General features: G+C 41.2%; 1 protein-coding gene across 1 annotated transcript in view; it reads right to left on the bottom strand.

The window, feature by feature from the left end:
• The window catches only part of slco3a1a (solute carrier organic anion transporter family member 3A1a), a 67,543-nt gene extending 46,012 nt beyond the window's left edge, over window positions 1–21,531 (bottom strand). The window contains exons 1-2 of the mRNA XM_088921684.1: window positions 20,894–21,531; window positions 6,612–7,071 (exon numbers count right to left, since the gene is read on the bottom strand). Of these exons, the coding sequence (XP_088777810.1) occupies window positions 6,612–7,071; window positions 20,894–21,049 (616 nt within the window). The 5' untranslated portion in view covers window positions 21,050–21,531. The remainder of the gene's footprint in view (window positions 1–6,611; window positions 7,072–20,893) is intronic.
• Between the last annotated feature and the right edge of the window lie 211 nt (window positions 21,532–21,742).

Genomic DNA, 21,742 nt, shown 5'->3' with positions numbered 1-21,742 from the left:
ATTTTGTCTCCTTAACTTCTGAACAATGGCCTCCATTTATGCAAGCTGATAACACGTGAATCACATGTCTACAGCATGGGGATCAGGAGGATCAGCTGGGCACGTGGCCTCATTCAGCGGTGCTCGGCTCTCAGCTCGCTTGCTCCCAGGTCCTGCGCTGGCTCACCCGAACGTTACACTGTCGCTCACACACGCCTCTGCAGCGCTGCTCTGGCCTGACAGCGTGGAATCAACAGAAGAGTTTCCTGCGGCAGAGAGTGAACATCATCGCTGGGCATGCACTGCCTCTCACATGTTTTACACAGACAAATATGTGCAATGTGGTATTTCTGAATGGAGGAAGAGACTGGGTTGTGATTAATATACCTAAGATCGCTAAACCCAGCAAATCTAAAAACACTAGAATGGGCAGGAAATGATTGTCTCTTTCACTGGAAATGGTCTTTCAGAGTATTGCACACCAAACTATTTCCTCAGTTGAAATGCTGAACCATAATGACATGCAGGTCCAAAAACGAATCTTTTGAAAGTCGTAACATGCTATTTAATTAACATCCATTACCTCCGATCACATCTTTCACAAAAAAGGACAAACTAGGCTTCTGGTTAAACGAACCTCTTGCAAAACACAACGTCATTTGTGTAACCCACAGTTTTTAGCTAGATAAAGGAGAATTACCTCATAACAGTAAATGTTTTCAACAACGGCACTGGTAGAAAACATTGTATAAATGAATTCTGCCAAAATGCAATACATGAGTTGTGATACAAGATCACAGCATGGATAGTGGGCAGTGGCAACTGTTAATGCTTTCAGGTGGTCTAGCAAGCTGTTGCTGTGAGTCATCTGGTCAGTTTGACTAATATTCACAGAGAACTGGGTTAGAGTCTGGCAATGCCGGATCGCGGAAAATCAGACGACTGCAACTTTGTCGCGAGAATTATTCCATAGACAGCTGGTTCTCATTTAAAAAGAATCAGTCATTGAAACATACCCAACATTGAGCATTAAAAGGAATATAACCATGATTATCAAAAATGCTGCTTGCTAGGAGACAGATACTTATGATCAAGGTTTCACCAGGCTCCTGTATCTCCTATTTTCAGTCCATTTTAATCACAGTATCCTTTTCTAAAGCTATCAGACAAGTTTCTTTAAAACCATCAAACATGATGATAAAGCCTTGTGCCTTGATCTTTTGGTTTTCTTTTAAAAAAATGTATTCACGTCCCTTTGTGTGTCCTCCCTGCTGTCTGAATATGATGAATATGTCATTAAATTAGCAAAGGTAAGGACCATTGAGCTGCAACATCTGTGTTTTTGTCCCCTAACCACCCAGAAGCTTTAGCACATGGAAGCTGAAGTTCTTTGTTCAGCATCCCATTATATAGGGAAGCCTCTAGTTCCTGTTAAATATTAGCAACAGAATCTGTAAGGATAACAGCAATCTCATTATCTGATAAAAGGCAGAAAGGTGACACTCTGAGAAGCAGTGACCAATTATTTTCACAAAGGCCTTTTCTTGTCACCTTGAAAACACAAGGCACAGAAGAGAACAGAGATGGCAGGAATCTTTGCAGTTCTGAAAAACAAAGTTGAACAGCCGATGTACTGTTTTTTACACAGCTGGGATCCATCCCCTGTAATAGATAATTCTGCATTCTGTATAAAGGAGATGTGATTATCAGATAAGTGATGCAAATCACAATGAGACAGCCACCCATTAACTAAACAAGGCTTTAAAAAACAGCCACAGCCAAAAGTACATTGTGTATCAATGAGCTCTGAAAGTACATTTTGTATTATAAATGTAGGACCATATGGGTGAAAAACAACTTTTAGGGTATGTGAGAAAAGTTAGGATTATGTTGAACGTAACTATTTCTTGTTTAAAGATAAAAAAGATTGACAGTCCTACTTTGAATGTATCTCCCCCCCTTTCCCCCTGACAGATTCAGATACTTATGTGATCTATTTGGCAGAATGAGGAGTCTATTTGTAGAATGAATGACATTGCAGCCACAAGGGAGAATATTTTTAAATTCAGATCTTAACCTTCTGTGGAAACTCTATTTAGAACATAGGAAATTTGCTGTCATCATGCACCTCATAAAGAAAAGGCAGTTTTATCTGGACTCCTTCACACCTTATCAACAGGTGTCAAAAACAAATGCAATCCGAGGTGCTTGTAGAGGCTGCACAGCAGTCAGTAACTGGCAGCAAAAGTGAGTACTAGGAAGGTAGCTGTGTTTATTCACTGTTTATACATCTTTGTCTAAGTTTGGGCCTAATTATTACGTTCAGAATAAAGGAAACGTGGATATATTTAAACATTTGAAAGCATATTTAAAAACTAAGGAATGTTTGTAACATATTGTAAGAACTTTTAATAAAACCTAAAACAGATATATTTATATAGAAATATATTTTAGGACCACATTAAGATTTGTATTTGTGGAAAAAACATCAAAGATTACTGTAAAGATTTATAAATATATCTTGAAAATATCTTTCATTACACTTTCAGATGCATTTGAATAAATCTCTCGATATTTACAATTGTGCAACATACAAATACTATATATGATGTGTACTGTAATACAATTGATGGTTCTTCACATTTCTTTTCTGTATGGATCTTTACTTTGGCTGTAGGGAGAAGCAGTGCTGTGGGTAACTGGTTGTAACTGGTTGTGGGCCAGCTGGGAGAGGACAGAGGATGGGAGTACTCAAATTAGAAAAAAGATAAACAGATAATCTGCAGCACCTTCTGCACATTTTCTTTAACCTCTTCAGCCTCCTAAACTAAGTCTTTGGTGCATACTGTAGGCAGAGCAGCCTGTGGACTGTGGCAGCCATCTCATAGCAACAGACAGTCACAAGACCCTCTTGTATCACTACAAAGTATTTTAGCATTAACCTGAAGGCAACACAGGTGGTTTGTCCTGCAACTCATTATCAATGGAAAGCTGAGCTCAGTGTCCCTGTCGTCTGTAGCCAGGGGCTCCCTAGGAGATGGGAGTGCAGACAGTGGCAGACAGAGGACCCGAGGAGGTTAACAAAACAAAGAGCGATGCAATGCGGGGCAGAGCCTGATTTGCATGATGCTCAGGTACAACCTTCACGGAGCCCTGGGCTCCCCAGCCACCGGATCACAGCCCAGTCTCTGCCCCGAGGGAAGAGCTGCTTTTGACAGAGACTGCGTGCTTTATTAAGGAGAGCAGATCAGACTATTATGCCCCAAAGCCACTTAAGAAAGGTGCCTACTGAGGAGGCAACATCTTGATCTTACTCTGCTTTCGTGTCACCTGCTTCACCCACTTAAAATCGGAAATGCAGTCAATCTTCAGGATGAAAGTTACCATGTACAGTAAATAAAAGCAATTATTATTATCTTGTCATTCTTTAATAGCAGATTGGATTTTTATCCAGCACCTTTTCACCTCTGAAACATAAAGGTGTTGATTTCCCAATCTTACATCAAAAAGAGCCACACTCAGACAAGTTTTGCTTTAATTCACTTTACATTTACTGAAGATTCGCTGGCAGCTGCCATCAACGGTGTTCTCCTTTCAAGTACTGTAAGTAAATCAGTAAATCAAATCAGGCTTCAGAGAAAAGTCCTAAATGATCCATAACTGTGCTCCCACCCTTTGAAGATCCTTGAAAATGTCATTACTGGGGAATTACAGAACCATGGAGGTCACCAGAGCCTCTAACAGCCTCCAGGGACAGCTGAGCTCCACCTTTTGAAAATTCATCCCTCTGTCAGTCACGAATACTCTTGTCTGGGTAACAGATAGATGTAAACATAGCTGCTGTTTTCTAACCTTACTAATCCTCAATCAGTCCCTGGCGCCTGATCTCTATTATCAACCCCCGTGAAGCAACTACAGCTTCATCCGACACAGTAATGGCGGTCTGGCACTCCCCTGACTGGCGCAGTGGCCATAAAAGCCCATCAGAAAAAGCAGTGACACAGCTCGCTCTGGAACCACAGAGCCTGCAGCCTGCTCCTCTCCTACAGTCACCACCACTCCTTGCACTTCCACCATCTCCTCAGGGCTCGGTGCTTCTCCTTAGGCTGCTAAAAGGACAAAGAGAAGCCAACCGCTCTGTCACAGAGGACTTTCAGCCCCTCTTGACATCACAGTGATGTTGGAAAATGCCTTCGCATTTTTTTCCGCTTTTACTTAACTTCTCGTGTGTTGTAACTCATTTGCAGAAATGGGAATTTATAATGTCGAAAAGCAGGCAACATTTCAATGCTTAAAACATTAAAGGCTTTTTTCGGTGAAATTGCTCACTGTTCTGTTTTACGCCTTTTTTTGTCTTCTCTGATTGCACTATAATTTTTGAATCGGACAGTAAAAGCTCATCCAACACATTTTACAGCAATGAGCAATGAGATTGTTACCAGAATTAAATTTTTACAACATTTATTCACTTTAGTTGTAAATAATATGTTTTAATTAATTATAACCCATTGGCTATGTAGTTAAATTTTGCATTTGATAAGGAAGCAAGTTAAAGGTTTTTTTTACTTATGTCATAAGATGTTTATTCAACTTTATGGTAGAAAGGAGGGCATTAATCACCAGAAGCAAAAGATGTTTCAGCATTTATGTTTAAGGTCTTCTCCATTGTAAAAGATCTGACAACACAATGGTCTTCTTAAATCTCAGTGACATTAATATCAACTACATTAAGCTTAGATGCTCTGTAGGTGCAGGTATTAATATGTGTATACAGTATGTGTGTTATAAATCGTGATTTATGCCTGACTAAAGCTACTAAAATTCACCTGCTGCCTTTACAGATTAAATTTATATCCAAGATTACACTCTTTCAACTAGACATGACAGATATTACCTCCTCTACTGTGCTAACAAATGTGTGTGTGTTCCATGTAGCAGACTCCCACGATCACAAATATGTCAGACTGGCACACTCTTATCTTATCATATAGTGTGATTTACAGGTAACATAATCATGATAAAAAAGGTTTTAGGATTCTCCTTGTGGTGTGTGTGTGTGTAATCACCAAACACTAAAACGCTAATAGGAAGAAAAGATGTGACAGGCCCATTGGTTCAACAGAACAGGAGAAATGAACAGTAAGCAGACATGAATGAATTTCCAAAAGTTGCAGAAAGGTTAAAAGCTTACCTCAGTGCCTATTCAGAGACAGTCTATTGCCATTTAAGGCACTTTCATAAAGTGCTTTGAATGCATTGTTATAATAATTGATGCCAAGGCAGCAGATGGGCAAAAAGGCTGTTATTCATTGCAAGCAGTCGGAGAAGTAAAAAGTGACTTTTCTCTGCTTTTTTTTCCACACACTATACCATACTGTATGTACATGAACACCATTGTCTCCTTTTCCATTGTCTGTTAGACTCTTACTCCTCCTTGTCTTTCAGTCAAATGTAACAATAGTAATAATAGTAGTAATAATAACAGACTAAGAGACAAAACAACTTGGTGAGGAATAAAACATTAAAACACATATTGACCTGTGTTCCACCAAGCTCAAGGGAACAGCGGCAGTGGCTGGACAGGACCAGCTTCTGATATTGCTCTTATTTCACACAGAGGAACTACTGTATGTAATATAGTGGACCCCTCTTGCACACATGTGCTTTAATGTGATCCAAAGAAGCAGAAGTCTTGGACCACAACAAAAACACAGTAAAGCACACAATAAACAAAAAATAAATTAAACATGGTAAACTATGTGTCAGCCAGCTTGTGAAATGCTATAGCACAATGTTTATTTACATATCACAATCCTGTGGATTTTTTATAAGGCTCCATGGACTAGTGGTCCTTTCAAAGTCTTCTCAGACATCTCGTGTGTGTGTCTTGTACTTTTCATCCAGTGCAACGCGTATTGGGACAAGTCAACATTGAGGCTGTTGGAAAAGCTTCAGGAAACTCTATTTGTATGCAAAGGAACTGTCTTTGTCTTTGGAAATGTTTGTATAGAAGTTTCATCTCTATCACAGTTAACGTCATTGACTTCATTCCAGTGCATTTAATCATGTTAATCATAATTCAGGTCATTAGGACTGCTTCTTTATTGACCACGTTCAGCAATGGCCCAATCACCACTTTGACCTCAGTCAATACCAGTTACCGGGCAATCATGAACCTGCACCAGCTGATACAAAACTGCCTTTCTACGGCTGCAATGCTGTATGCAACTGAAGTATCAACATATACTTTCTAGCGTGCCATTAAAACTAGTGCTTTAGCAAGGCAAACATCAATAGTGCTGACTGCAAAGTGCTCCAAATTCCAAAGGGCAGATATGAGTAACTGTCGAGATCAACAGCAAAAATGTGGAACTTGAACAATATCTTATTCTCATCTGAATAGTTACTCTATATTCGTTCACTGGTCCTATACACACAAAGAAAGCAGACATAATGCTCACCATTACCACAGCTTCCTTTTACAGTCTCATACAAAGCTACTATATTGGAATGCGTACCTTGCAAGTTATTAACTGTGGCATCAGATTTGGCTTCCTTCCTAACGAGTAGACAACCTCTGTCTCCTTCTGCGCGAACCCGCGAGCGTGCTCGGATTGGGTTGGTCCACTCACCTATATAAAGCGAGGAGTCTTTCCTCCGCACGTGGTCATCGATGTAGGACACCCCTAGCGGCTGCACCGGCGTGGCCCCGATCCCCAGGAGGACCTGTGCCCCGATCAGCAGCAGATACATCATGTTGGTGTTAGTCCTGTTCCCGCAGATAAAGCCCGAGTCCGGCCTCCCCTCGGCCGAGGAGTTGGAGCACACATCCCTGCCCTCCTCCCCGCGCCAGAACTCCCCCGCCTCGTACTCGTACTGGTGGGTGAGGAACTCGGGCAGCGCCGACAGCAGCGCCCCCAGCGCCATGACGATGCCCCCGCAGCCGATCAGCCGCGGACGGTGCCCCTTCGCCCCGAAGTAGCTGACGAAGAGGATGAGCGCCAGGTTGCCGATCTCGAAGCTGCTGGCGATCACGCCCACGTCGGTGCTCTGCAGGTTGAAGCGGCGCTCCAGCGTGGTCAGGACGCTCACCTGCAACACAGCGGGACGTCAGGGAGCAGCAGCCTCCTCCAAACCCATCACACGCCCAACCATCCCGACCTCTTCTTTGGAAGCAGGTTACTATATTATTAAACATGACTTTACAAGCATTGGGCAAAGCCAACAATAATAATAATAATAATAATAATAATAATAATAATAATAATAATAATATTAAAACTTTATTTTATATAGCACATTTAAAGGTGGCTTCTCAAAGCGGTTTACAGAATGACAATAACAATAAATAAAAAGAATAGACAAGATAAAACACAATTACAATATACAGAGGAGACTGTGGATGGTGGTACAAGGAAAAGCAGAGGGGTGAAGCAGAAACGAAACCGACCCATCACAAAACTACGTGAAACATGTATTACACCACCTGTTTCTAAGATTTCCGAGGTTTTTCTGTGTTGTGCTCTTATATTGTTTTATTCCAGTCCCCCCTCTCCAAAATAAAACAGAAGCATTTCATTAGAAAAACAAATTGTGAGAGAAAAGTCAAGCTTTCAGTCAACCTAAACTGGAGAACCCAAAATTAGGACAATGAGTGTAGAAATTCTTAATGCACATGGGGACAGTAGAGGGTGGGTTTATATAAAAGGAGGTTATATAGATGATGTAACTGGGGCACAATGAAAGTGAGAGTTTTGTTACCCAGACTTCCAATTCAATGTACTGACATGCTTTGCTGTGCCAGACTGAGGTGTCCTTCTGGTCCACAAAACCTTCAGCCATACCGACAAAAGATGGAGATGGCTCAACAATGCACAGATAAAAGCCATGTTTCGACTAAAACAAGGACATAAAAAGGGCTTTACATGCTTGGACTTGGAAGTGATTCCAATAGCACAGTCCTCTGAAGCATGACAGAAAGAAAAAATAAATTTGGCTGCAGTCATCGCTGGCAGGCTGTTGGAAATCAACATATTCAAATCAGATGGATGGGAAAGAGATCTAATAAGAATCATGATGCAAACCAGGCCTGTGCTTAACCTCTTGGGAGGGTGGTACTGTATTGTACATCAGAATGAGGTTTAAATGGAGCCATGTGGCATCTCCAAATTTGTATGTCGGCAAAACAAGATATAGGTCAATACTATTTCATCGTGCAGTTGGAAGTACAGCCTAAGAATTCTGTTACTTAGGCAGATCAGAGGAAACTCAAAAATAACACACGCAAGTTGATCAGAACAGCATACAGTATGTGCATGAGGTTTAGTAACACTGTTCAGAACAGATCTGTGCAGCAGATCTAAGCAGAGCAATGGCTCTCTCTCAAAGTCCTCTAGAGCTTCAGTCCAGCATATTTCAAGGAAAAATGTTTAAGCAACAAAATCAGAAATGTATTCGAATTATACAATTTAGAACACAAAAGCTACCAAAAACATACCCGTAAATGGCTCATCATTATCACAAACCCATACACATCTCGGGGTTTTGAAATAGATTTCTTGTAGAAATCTGCCAGGTTTCAATTCTAAATAGAAATAGGCCACGTTGAAAAATGCCCAAGCATCTCATGCCTTTTTTGGAAGACAGCAAGGAAAATATGGGTTGTTAAAAGTTAGACTCTTGATAGTGCTTCTTTTCCGTTAGTCTAGTATGTTGTAATGGCTTTCAGATGCTTGTCGTTACAGTGACTACGCCAGGACTTTGTGCCTGTGGAGAAGCAGCTGAGTGGCCAGGGAAAGAAGAAACGTATTTTCTTGACTTTATTAAAAGCTGTTTCTCTGATGCTGAGAAGGACAGGAGCACGGCAGAGCTGAAAAGCACACTGTTCTGTGCAGCATCTCCTCTTGCACTGGAAAGTGTTTAATGGGATTAATAAACTTGTGTTATTCTGACACACAGCAGGCCTATGTTAGGAAATACAGATGTCGGAAAAACTGCAAAATTGCAGATCGTTTTCTGTTAAGAATGATTGCTTATTTAACATTGTGAACTCACACATGCACTGTGTCTTCAGACCTTCCCAGTATCAATGAAAGTGAAGAATGCTTTCCTAGCCTGATAAATGCAATAAAACCATTATTACTGCAGAAACACCTGCTATCACCAGAATGTTGCCTTGTAATCAAGTTTCATGAAGCACTGAATTTTTTAATGAAAGCATTGCAAAACAATACATACAGTATGTGTGGAATCTTAAAACGATACTCTGATCTACAATAAGGTTGTCTACAGTATGAAGGGTTAAAAATAATAGAATGGTAAAATATCCTACTTCAACCCAGAGAAAAATACAAGCAGCTTAAAAGAGTCCTTCCAAGCAAAATTCTACTTGAATCTATGGCCTAAGGTACTATTGCATGTGCTGTTTGACAAAAGTATACATACAGACGAGCTTGTAACACAGGCAAAGGAGTACAAGACTTGAAAGTCAGTGCATATTAACATAAATATCAATTTTTGAGAACAGGTTTTATCAAAGTTTACTGCCCCGGATTTAGTCCACTGTGTAATAGAATATAAATGGAAGTTGTCCAATTTCAGTAAAAAAAATGTGTTCTTTAACTTGTTCTCTTGAGATACATAATGTATTTTTAATATGCTTAGATGTCTTTAAAGCATTAAACACATCTACTGTGAGGTTTTCATCAGTGCTGCAGGAGCAGAATAAATGTAGTAGTATCTTCTTACAATTAATATGGAAGATTGCCTGGGGTCCAGGGCATATGCACACCTTGTTTTGTTGTCAGCCACTGTGCTTTAAAACGCCCCCATATTTGCAGTATCAAAGACTCCGTCACAGTGCTGACGGAGCTCCTCACCAGTGATGTCACACAAGACACCCCCTTCCCCCAGAATCCAGAAACAAGAACACACCAACAACAGAAAAGGGAAGAAACACCTTAAAATGTGACGCAAAAAAAAATCTTTTCTTTTGATGACTACACTTTCCAGTGTTAGTTTAAATGCAGCTCATCCAAATAACCTTTAACTACACGTGCAAATCTTTTGCACCGAAAAGTGTACATTGTGTGATCTGGGCGGGTTCACTCTTGATGTTGTAATGTCTACAATTCAGTGTCGAGCAGGCCTTTCTAGGTGCCAGGCGCGTCCAGCATGTTGTTAGAAAGACCTTGATTAACCTGGCCCAGCATACTCATTTTGCTGCATTGGCGCATGTTTTCGTACTGCAGGAATTTTGGTCCATGTCCAGCTTCCAACAATGTGAGAGTCCAGCTCCCTTTGTCTTAGCCGGTGGCATGGAGCTAGCAGAACTGCAACAGCGCATTAGCTTTGCTTCTTACCACCTGTGTTGCATTGGTAGTTCACCTCATTCTGATTACACACAGGCCATCAAGATTAGGGTGGCAATGGAGCCCCAAATTCCCTTGACTATTTCCTTATTTGTTTGGCACAGGAGTAAATTTTCTTTCTTCAGACTTAAAAATAAAAATAGATCATTAGCGTTAAGACACCACAACGTACAAGGCTGTGTCTTTACAAAATCGACATGTTGCTTTGTCTGTCCAGTCTGTTCTTTCGGTTAGAAGAGGCAGCTTTAGTGCAAAGCAGGGGAGGGGCTGCAGTTGTGGGCTTCCAGACAGACTTGCTGTTCAAAAGCTTTCACATGGATTTTATGGGACTTTTATGTTCTAAACCAAAACAGTTCAGAAGGATTTAGCTTGTGCTAAAAATATGTGGGCTTGTAATGTCTGGGAACCAACTGAAGAGCTACATCCCAACCATCTACGTCCTTATACCATTCTTTAGCCTCTATTTTTAAATTCTCTTTTTTAAGAAAAAAAATCTTGTTCAGTTTCCAGATCATTTTCCAACACTAGCATCACCTCTGCACCATCATTTTTCTTTTGACTTTCCATAAGAAACATTGAAATACATGGTATTAAGAAGGAATAGGCAGTGTGCCCACGGTTCAGACAGCTTTTCTAAATATCATTTCAGAAACAGGGGGTGTGAAACAGTTTAGAAAGCCAGCACTGCAATTCAGTCTGCAATGTCAGTCTCGGAAAAAGACAGAGAACAGACTCAGGATACAATCTGCTCTAAAGTTCAAGGAATCATCCCGCGATATTTCTTTTTCTTTCCATTTCCATTTATAGTTGCAGGCTAATGTACCCTAACATCCACAATCACTTTGTTTTAATAAACTTTCAACCATTAGCTATGTAAGCATTGCTATGACAAGCAGTGTAAAGCATATCACATTCCAAGCTTGGAAACTAAGACAATCTACATTAATATCTTCTAATATATCAATGCAAAATATACAAATATTGGGAACTGAACACCTAAGAACCAGCCACCACAGCAAGACCCAGTAGTATAAACTCAGATTCTGTAACGTTCTATAAAATATGTGCTTCTGTCTAATTTAATAGGTTATGACACTATATACTACTGTACAACTTCCTTTTTGCAAACAAAACCAAACAGAATGACAGTAGTATGCTCTTTTTACACTGCTATAGTCCATTCTCACAGCATCATGGGAGTACAGCATTTCATGTCCTTGTCAGCGCCAAGGGTAGTGCTTCAGTAGTCTCATGACATCACTGTCTACAGGCTCATGAGTGTAGAAAAAAATAATAACTCACAGTGACTAACCTTAGTTTAGATTTCTTAAAACTAAACTACCTGCATACCCTGTTCAGACACGTCTGAAATATTAATAGAATTTATACAAAAGGTATTTTTGTGGAATACAACTTAAATCAGCAAGTAAAAGCCTTCAGAAATGGATCTTAATTGAATCTGTGAATTCTTATCTTTATTCCAATTTTTAGTTGTGTTAATGTTTGATTTTTTTTCAAATCTAACTGCAGATAACTAATGCAGCATTCGAACAATTCTCTTTGCTAAATTATTAAACCACTTGAAATGGGTTTGGGTAATGTTCTGTAGAGACCGGCAAAGATAACAAATTGAACAAAGGTCTTCTCCTTGAATTGTTTTTGGTTTTATTATATACCTACCCAGTTTGGAATTGTCAATCATGAAAGGCGCCCTCAGTGGGCCATCTTGAGGAGGCCTAGCAATTTTTCTCCACCCTGTTTTCTCCTGAGCAACTCTCCACGGCACAGACAGTCAATCTCAGCATGGACACACATCAGCCCAGAGCCGTGATGTGGCTGCACACCAGGCCTGGGATGTGGAAGGGGCTGGGGCACATCACCATCTGCTTCAGTTCTCAGAACCTGTGCCAACAACTGCAACCTGTCGCTGGCGTCTCTGTGATGCCCGGCATTGCAAATCAGCTCCAGCTACCTTCTCAAGATACCAGACTGAAGACTGCCTGCTTTGTAGTTGCGTGACCAGTAAAGTAATGAGGACTGAGTATAGTACAGGGTGTTCTAGCTGAGGCATGCTCGCCCGGCTCCCTTAGAACAATAGGGGGGGGGGGGGGGCGATACCATTAACACCGTACAGTATCTTCGCTTGACAGATTTCATTGACACTACCCAAGGCCCAAGAAAGTCAAAGCACCTCAAAATCTGTTGCTGTGCAACGCCACGTGCTTACAGGAATTTCCAGAGTTTTGATTGTGTGTTTGGGTTCTGTTCTATTGTAGACATAGGTGGCTTCACAAATTCTAAACAAAATAACACCCTTCACAACACTCCTTCGAGCTGAAGAGTGAAACATTCCACTGAGGAATTAAATATGACTGTCGGTAAATGTGGGCCCACAGATCACCTCTGGCATTCTTGAGCTCCTTTAGCTCTTGACTTTCATTAAATCCTTCTTTAAATTCTACACCTTACGTAATCCTAGCCCATCACATTTAATGAGCTGTTACCGCAGTATACCTCTAAAACGCGTACTGCTTTAAAGAATGCTCCGAAAGATTTGTCTTTCACTGTAAAGTCTGGTAACAAGAAACTGAACAAACTTAGCAAGTCTAGGTTACCCAAGTCTGCTTATTGGTTAATCTTTGCCTTCCAAACTACATCATCTGCTTTAAATGTACAGTACAATATCAACCTCACCTACTGTTTAACAGCATTGTACTTATAGCTGCCAGCACTTTATTGAAGCAGAACACAGAATGTCATCCAAGTGCTTATCCAGCAAGTGGATGCTGCCCTGGCCAGAAACTGATCCGAGGTCATAAGTGCTGAGCGAAAGACCACTTTGCCTATGCACCAGTGTTGATGACTTGGTTGAAACCTGCTTTATGAATTATAGACTTGGAATGCTCCCAGTTCAAAGTGCCTTAAACATCAGCTTGTGAAGTTAATTAAAAATTATCTCTGACCAAAACAACACACTTGGAACCGTTGCTTACTTTATATACTGTATACGTGCCAGGACCCACAACATACCTTTACATATTTCTGTTATAATGCTACTAAAAGTCACTCATGTTCGTTTCACAGACAGCTGTAGAGATTAACCCTATATAGTGACCCTCAGGATCTGAATTATCCTAACCTGTTGCTCCAAACAAGGTACAGTAGTAACTGTCTACTCTGTTCTTCCTTGGGAGCTGTAACAGAGGACGTGCATGCTACGATAAATTCCATACTCAAAAGATGGCACATGACAAGGACACTTGCTTTCAGGATGCTGTAGTATGACAAGGGACACTGGGGAAGACATGGGATAAGTGTGCGCTTGTCTGTGTACAGGTCTCTCCTAGCATCGCAGATGGTGAAACATTTTAGACAGAAGAAACCACTCCACACTTTTGTCACTGACCACAAAAAACTACACAACCTACCCAAAGCTTGAGTCGATTCACTGCTCTAGTATTTTTGCAAAATTATCTCCTCCTAATGTGCAATAACCACTACAATTTGTTTTACCAAATTAAATTTTATGACAAACAATAACATTTTTAGAGCTGCGCATTTGGGCTGTGTGTTTTTTTGGGAACCATTGATTACTTCTTGTTATAAAAAAAAATACTCTTTGGTCTAAAATAATAGAATTGGCACCACTGAACTACAGTTCTGTTGGTAATTTTGAGGTACCCTGAAACCCGAATACACCAGAAGATATATTTCTTGTAAACTTAACTAGAGAGCTGTGTTAGATACTGATGCAAGAGCACAATGCTAGGATACTAATTTCACCTTTTTAGACGTAAAGAATAATCCACCACAATACAGATTACTGTTTAATGAAATCAAGTTTGATCACAATGCACGTTTATCTACGACCGCCTTTTCCCCTTCTAAAATGACACTTAATTCAATACAGGCATTTCACAGACTCTGAGGACTATGAAGTCTTGAAAGCAATGATACAGGCAAGTGATTTTGTTACTGTGGCAGACTGCCAAACTTTATAAAAGCTACATAAGTAATCAGCCTGAAATGCTGTATAAAACTAAAGTGAGATATTGTCTGCACTCATGCTACAGTATTTCTTACTGCAATACAAAAGTGAATTTAGTGAAGCATTAGAAGTGAAAATCTTGCAGGAAGTGTTTTTAGCTGTCCTTCTCAGAACGCCAACGAGTAACCAGGTCTAACACAGTAAATTACCTGTTTTGTACATGGGCTGACATACCAATAGTTACCCAGGAGACTCAGTAAGTAGCAATTTAACAAAGAAAGCTGGATATAAGAAAGAACCCCGCAGTCAATTCAAAATACAATTTGAAAAATAATTTTTGCTTTGTTTTAAGATTTTATCTGCATAAGTACATTTATTTCGGGATGGGTTTTCAAGCCATAAACGCTGTTAAGTGTTTTAAAGAGGAAACTACGGACCTGTAGTAATTGCTGTGCATTGTGTTTTGTGCTGTTGGTTTGTTATTGCATGGTTTCACTCTTATAAAGACATGACACTACCTCTATGCATCAAAACAGCGGGAAAAGAGTTTGGCACCTTCCTCACTTCAGATTCCACAAGGGGTGTAGGCTTAATATTTATTATCCCAGATACCTGAGTAGCATCAGTGGATGTATAAACAAACAGGCTGAATAATCAGTAGCACTGGAACATTTTTGCTAGATGAGGCTGCGTGAGTTGTATTTTTTGAATGGATGCAGCTGTTGAGTACTATTCACATTTCACTATATAAGCTGATGACTATAAAAGGGCAGTTAAAAAGCCTGCCTTAAATTTGAAATACAAACCACAGTCTCATTAATTCCCATCGTGGCCTGTTGTTGATCTAGAAACCTGTAGCCCTCCTGGTCAACATTGAGCCTAACACATAAAGATTTACTGATACTTAATGTGCAGTCGCCATGTCTGCATTGTGCACCCAAAACAACGAAGCAGAAAATAATGTGGTTTGAAATGCTATGGCTCGCCTTACTTCCATCTACCTCACATCTCATTTTTACCCAGCATGCTTCAGGAGATTTTGCCCCTATTGTTGTGGGATTGTAGCATGATGGGACGGTAACTCCTTTCCCAAACTGACTCTTACTGCAATTCTGGGTTTTTATCTCGCCCTTCTACCACCTACGGCACATCTGACCCCAGTGGCTCCACTTTAAAATCACGCCAGCTCGTGAATGAAGTGGATTCCAGAGGACTGAAGGAAAAAGTAGAAGATAAGAACTGTTATAAATGACGGGAGGCCATTCGGCCAACACAGCCTGTTTGGCTTTTGGTGGCTAATTGATCCAAGGATCTCATCCAAGCTGTTTCCTGAAAGAAGCCAAGGTGTCAGCTTCAACAACACGGCTGGGTAGGTTCCATACTCTTACATCCCTTTGAGTAAAGATGTGCCTCCTGTTCTGGGTTTGAAATGTACTTCCCCATGCTGCAGATTCCACTTGTGTCCTCTGGCTCGAGTTTCGCTGTTCATTCTGAAGACGTTCACTGGGTTGAGCCTTTGAGGATTACCAGGTCTCCTCTGAATCTTCTCTGTTCTGCACTGAGAAAGCTCAGCTCTTCAGTCTGTTCCCTTCAGTCCTAACTTGCATCTTGTTGCTCTTCTCCAGATGGACTCCAGGGCAGCAACATCTTCTCTTTAACACGGCAACCAAACCTACACACAATATTCTGAAGGAGGCCTTGCTTGTGTCTTATAAAAATTAAACATAACATCACTTGATTTAAATTCTGTGCTTTTAACTATGTATTCTGTATCATTTTGTTTGGCATTATTATTGCTTTCCTCCCATTGTCTGGAGCAGAGAGCAGGGACTGCCGTGAAGGTTCTCACAAGGTCACTGGGTCCCCCGCAGAGCTCTCCCAGGTTCAGGGAATGCAAACTGAGCGGGTGTTATTTGAATGGGAGGAACAGGCTGACCCATATGCAGGCTCAGGTTGGCTAGCCTTAGGTGTCTATTGAGTAGGCAAGCGCAGGAACTCTGAAGGACCTGAATTTGCAAAACAAACCTTAATCCTTGTATACGTTCAAGTTGGTAGCTGCGTCAGCATGCACAGGCTGCAAAGGAACAAGTAAAGGCTTATTCCATGGTTTATTCTTCAGGTGTCGCCTGAAGAAGACACCACAGCCGAAATTTTTATTTATTTATTTTTCTTTTCAGGGTGGAATAAACCTTTACTTGTTCCTTAGTCCTTGTATTACACCCTCTCTGTATTATTCATCTGTGGAAGGAAGATCTAACTGTTTCACAAAATGCCAAATAAATCATCCCACCGGTCCAGGTTATCACATCTCTGAGAAAGTGTTCGCAAATTTCCCAGGATACAGAAAAGCAGTGTCCCAGCTGCACAGACGACTTGAGAAGAACATAAGATGAGAAGAAGAGGCCATTCAAGTTTGACAAGGTAGAGGCAGGTATGAGGACGATGTTTAGTTATTTATCATGTGTGAAATACAGGCTTACAGCCCTACATTTCAACATTTCTTCTTAAACCACCGAGAAAATTCCCAGGCAGAAAACCACCAAGATGCCCAGACAAGTCCCTTGCTGATACCGGTGGCAGAAAAAGAACGCTGAAAGTTTCCATTAACAGAAAGCTGGGAGCTGGGAAATAAACATTAGGTGTAAATGCAATGCTAGTCTGCACTGCTCAAACACCCCAGCCCGTCTCTTTCCTCATTATTCATGCTGCACGATATTCATAGTTTAATGACACAGTGCGGAAGAATGATGGCAATGTCAGGCCTGAAGCTGTTGGCTCCAGAGATGAGTCAGTGTGGGGGAAATGGAGGGAACCTGTACTGTAATTCTGCTTTACAGTAAATGTTCAGAGACACACAATGAGACCTTCATTAGCTAGGAATCATTTCTTTCAAGAAAAGCTCATATGTGTGTGGTTATGTTGTTTGTATAGTATATACGGTGCACACAAAAGCTGTTCCTTTCCTCTGGGGAAAAGTCTGCTCAGATTTTGCCTGTAAATGCTGAGGCTACTGCTGTCTAACAACATTTAAGGACTCGTAGAGGAATTTCACCTTCAATTAAATGACAGAAAGAAATTCTAGAGGTTGCTGGCTGTTTTTCATGAATCTGACAAACCCTAAAAGGGATGGAAAGCCAGATTTTTAAAACCTGGTAGGAGACTGTATGTCCATTATATGCAAGAATATTATTGAAATGAAAGTCTAGGAAGACCTCTGAAATTATATCCATGTTTATGCAGCAGAGAAAAACTCAGAACAACAATGTCAACACATGTCTTGCTGTTCTGCTTTTAAGTAGTGTTTTCCAGTGCATCTAATTTCAACATATCATGATTTATTTAATCAACAACATGCTTTTCTGCAACCACGTGATTTGAAAACTCTAATACTTTTAAAACCAGAACGACAAAATAAATACTCCTTCTGTCATATATTATGTTTGCAACCGAACAGACGCAGGCAGCCAGATGTGTCTTATGATTATAAATGATCAGTTCGGCTGTTCTCAGTGCCTGGCATGTTCCAAAACAGAGACAAGCAAAGACCATGACAGCAAAGCAGGACTTTTTAAAAAGAAATGCTTCTAAATTCACTGTCTGAGAAGTACCCATCTCGAAGGCTACTAATACTCATGCTGGCTGAACTCATTTACTTTACAATATCGCAGTCCTTGTTTTCAGGCAGACCATAAGGGCTGCTGAAAATGTAAAAAAGTGCCATACTGTACATGAATACAAAAAATACTGAACCAAGGGCAATTTTCGAAAGTAAATTTAAACTCAAATGTTCAAATACTCTGAGCACAGACAATTATTAGCTACTCAACAATGATCTCATGTTTTCTATATCAGGCACAGACAACTTGAATCATATTTAAATATGCAAAGGAGAACCCAGAAGTTGGAGAACTAAAAAGAAAGAAGAAAAAACACAAAGACTGGGCTGTGGAGCCTTAATCAGGTGTTTTTTCTTTATAAATCTTTGGCTCGGAACGAACCTCTTCTTGTTTCTTTGCAGCTCGTACGCCGCACAGCTCCCCACTCGAGCCTCTGTAAACGAAGGAGGCAATCAAGTCATTTTGTAAACCCACGAACGGATCCTCTCTTAAAAGTACACCTGTAAGTCGCGCTCAGGGGTATTTTTGAATGTCCTTGAAAACCATGTACGTTTCACGCTCAGAATATTTGCCTCTAGAATCTGTGAAAACCTGCTAATGTTTTAATGACAGAGACAAGTGAGTCACACACTGTCACCCAGACAACTGGCCAAGATCACAGGCCTTCATGAATTTATCAAGTGTCTGGCTTTTCAGTCACGACGGCGAACTCTAAGGAGTTCTCCGCCTATCGGGTCACCAATCCACCACACGCATGGGGTCCAGAGTTGTACTTTGCTTCTCTGTATCATTGGTCTCACTCTTGAGAGAAACACCCAAACAAGATCTGCCTAGCTGCCTCTCGGAGGATACTCTGAGCAAGAAATTCAATTCACCAGCTGTGAGGTGAGGAAAGAAAAATAAATAAATAAAAAGCAGCACAGAGACAAAATCAGTGTCTTTATCAGAATGGCCTGGATGTTAAAGCAAACAGATCTTAACATCTTAACATGGTTGTCCTGTCTTCCACTCAAAAGTCAGTTTCTCAGCATCAAATCTCTTTTCCCATGGTTTAGAGGTTGTGTGGTGTGGTGGCACAGAACAACTGATGCTTTTTGCTCCAAAGGTGGCCAGTGCCTTTCAGCTAAGGATCACTGATTTCCCCAGGGAGCTGCAGGGATATTACTTGATCTATGTCGCAGCGATTAAAGACGCTACATGGCTGCAAATTCATTCACGCCTTCGCTTGTTCATAAGAAAATCACTGTGGCAGACAACTCTTTTTCTCTCATACCATAAAACAAGCTCTAGGCCTCAAGCCACTACAATGTACTGTATCATTAAACTATTATTACGTAGAGATAATGTTTTTAGAGCTACTTCTGTGGGCCATTTTATTTAGTTTCACTTTTTAAAGTGCTAATGAAACCATATAACCCATGAGTTCAACACCGTAACAACAGCTTTGGCTGTCGGTGAAAAGTTACAGTAGCTGACTTTTATGTTCGATTGAGGACTCTTTTCTCAGCAATCTCAGCTAAGAGCCTATAGTGTTTGTAATATATCGCCATTTCACTCGTTCTAGGACAGAAACAGGCATGCATGCAGGATGGCTCTTTTGGGTCCAAATTAAAAACCCAATAACCTACATTCAGAAATTAGTGCAGGAGCACATCCCACACGGTTTCTCTTCTCCGAGGCAGCAGGCAGCAATTAGGCGGTACAGTGATAACAACCGAATAGTTTTTCATGTCGGATTTATATTAATGTTATAAAAAGTGTCCATGAAAACATTTAGGTAGAAGACCAACACCTAAATCCAGGAGATCATTAGAAAATCGTCTTAGCAGATACTATAGGGTCTGTAGAAGTATATGAAACACAAACGTTAATGAGTTTTTCATTACCTGGACGTTAATCTACAGTTAGGTATCTACAGAAATGAACAGTAATAATGAAGTCTCCCTATAACACTTTTTAAATAGCGTTATAATCTATACGTATCCTATATTAAGCTTGAATGCAATTCCTAAGTTTTCTTCAACCTTGCTTACGAGTTACATCATTGTCTTTAGTAGGAAGACGGGAAGGCTGTACGGATTTTTCGTTTCCCACAACTCAATTAAAATAAGAGGCTAATCAATTTGTTAGTAGCATCTTCCCCCGTTCTGCCCTGAACAGTAAATGTCCGCGTCTGAGATATGGGGAGTCTGAATGTGTAAGAACAACAAAAATCGATTTTAAGGGAATCTGTTTTTGATCTAATTGATCAGGACAGCATGCCGAGTGCTAACAGTCACCTGTGCGTCCTCTCGACATCCTCCGCAGTTCCGTCCACGGAGTTGTCAGTGTTCAACACGGCGAACACTTCGCGAGCTCTGGAGCACACCATACGTATGGAGAGCAGGCTAAACACAAGATACTATACACATCTTGCCACAGGCAAGTGTAGGTACATTTCTCAAAAAGCTCCCTACAAGAACGTAGGATGCCAGCATTATCCAACGTACTGTAAAGAATTTCACTTGCATATTGTCATAACGCTAATCCAAGCTCAGCGCATACTGCGTATACAGTTGAACTCCTGGATTTTTTAATACGAAAAACAGATGCAAATACAACTGAAAAGAGACAAGTAACCTTTACACCTTCACACAGTGCCTGTTAAAAAACCTATTCTCTCGATGCGCAGTTCCCACTAGCGTACATTATTAAGTGTCGTTCGACAGGGGTTGCAGCCTCACCATCGTCCTACTGTGCCGGTACACAACGTAAATGGAGCTCAAGTTTACATTTTGCCCAAATGGTAACATTAAAAAACGCAAGGAAAGGCTGCGGCAGAAAGAGAAGATAAATGGATCAAACCGGTATTTTCTAAGAGGAAAGGGAATCAAGCAGGTTTTGAAATGAAGGTCTGCATATACAGTTATACTGTACGATTATGCAAAAGGCGTACTTACCAGGTAAGCGCCAACTGTACCCTGCGCCAACATCAAGGCGCATTCCGATACTAGGAATATCTTTATGTTGGAGAAACACGACGACTTTTTCTGGCTGTCATCTCGTTGAATGTCCCCGGCGCTACGATCAGCGGACCTCTGTTTTTTCACCTGCATCCTTCGCAGCGTGTAGTAACCTCACTTAGTTTGTAGTCTTTTCAGCGAGGGTCGCAGACACAGATAATGCCAGATATCGGATATAAACGCATACAGACACAGAAAGACGCCGGTTCCGTATTTGCTCTGCGCTGTCTCCAGTTTCTGTCCCCCCCCACCCCCCAGCTTTTTCTACTACACTCCGTGTATTACAGTCGCAAAGGCTGTAATTTCACAGCCTCCAGAACACGGTCCTTATTGCACATTGCCACCTCGACGATAAACTGGAAGGCACGCAGGAACACACGAACTCCCCAGTTGGTTTCTTGCGGATTTGAGAGAGCGAAGGACGCCGGCTTCCCTGACGCGCACGAGCATGTTTTTAGGAGCCGACCCGATCCAAAAACAGAAAGGCCAGAGCGTTTAACCCGGGGCGGATATTCAGCAGCAGCCTCGCACGCCGCCTGTATTCAAGGCTTGCATGACATTTTCTTCGCCTGCGTGTGCCTTGTGTGTGTGTGTGTACAGTATCCCCCCACCGACGGCGCGATCGGTGCCGCCTCCTCTCGCCGAGCTCGGACAGTGCAGTGGCGGTGTGTCGCGCGCGTCAAATTCCCAGCAGCGCAGCTCTTCCAGAAAGCAGCTCTGGCCACCGCAAACAGCGGACCAAGTGTTGTTATAACGCGGAATATAGCAGGACTTTCAACGTCCTAA

Source organism: Atractosteus spatula, chromosome 7 (assembly GCF_055471065.1).
Source record: "Atractosteus spatula isolate fAtrSpa1 chromosome 7, fAtrSpa1.hap1, whole genome shotgun sequence".
NCBI lineage: Eukaryota > Metazoa > Chordata > Actinopteri > Semionotiformes > Lepisosteidae > Atractosteus > Atractosteus spatula.
This window is presented reverse-complemented; position numbering and strand designations above follow the sequence as displayed.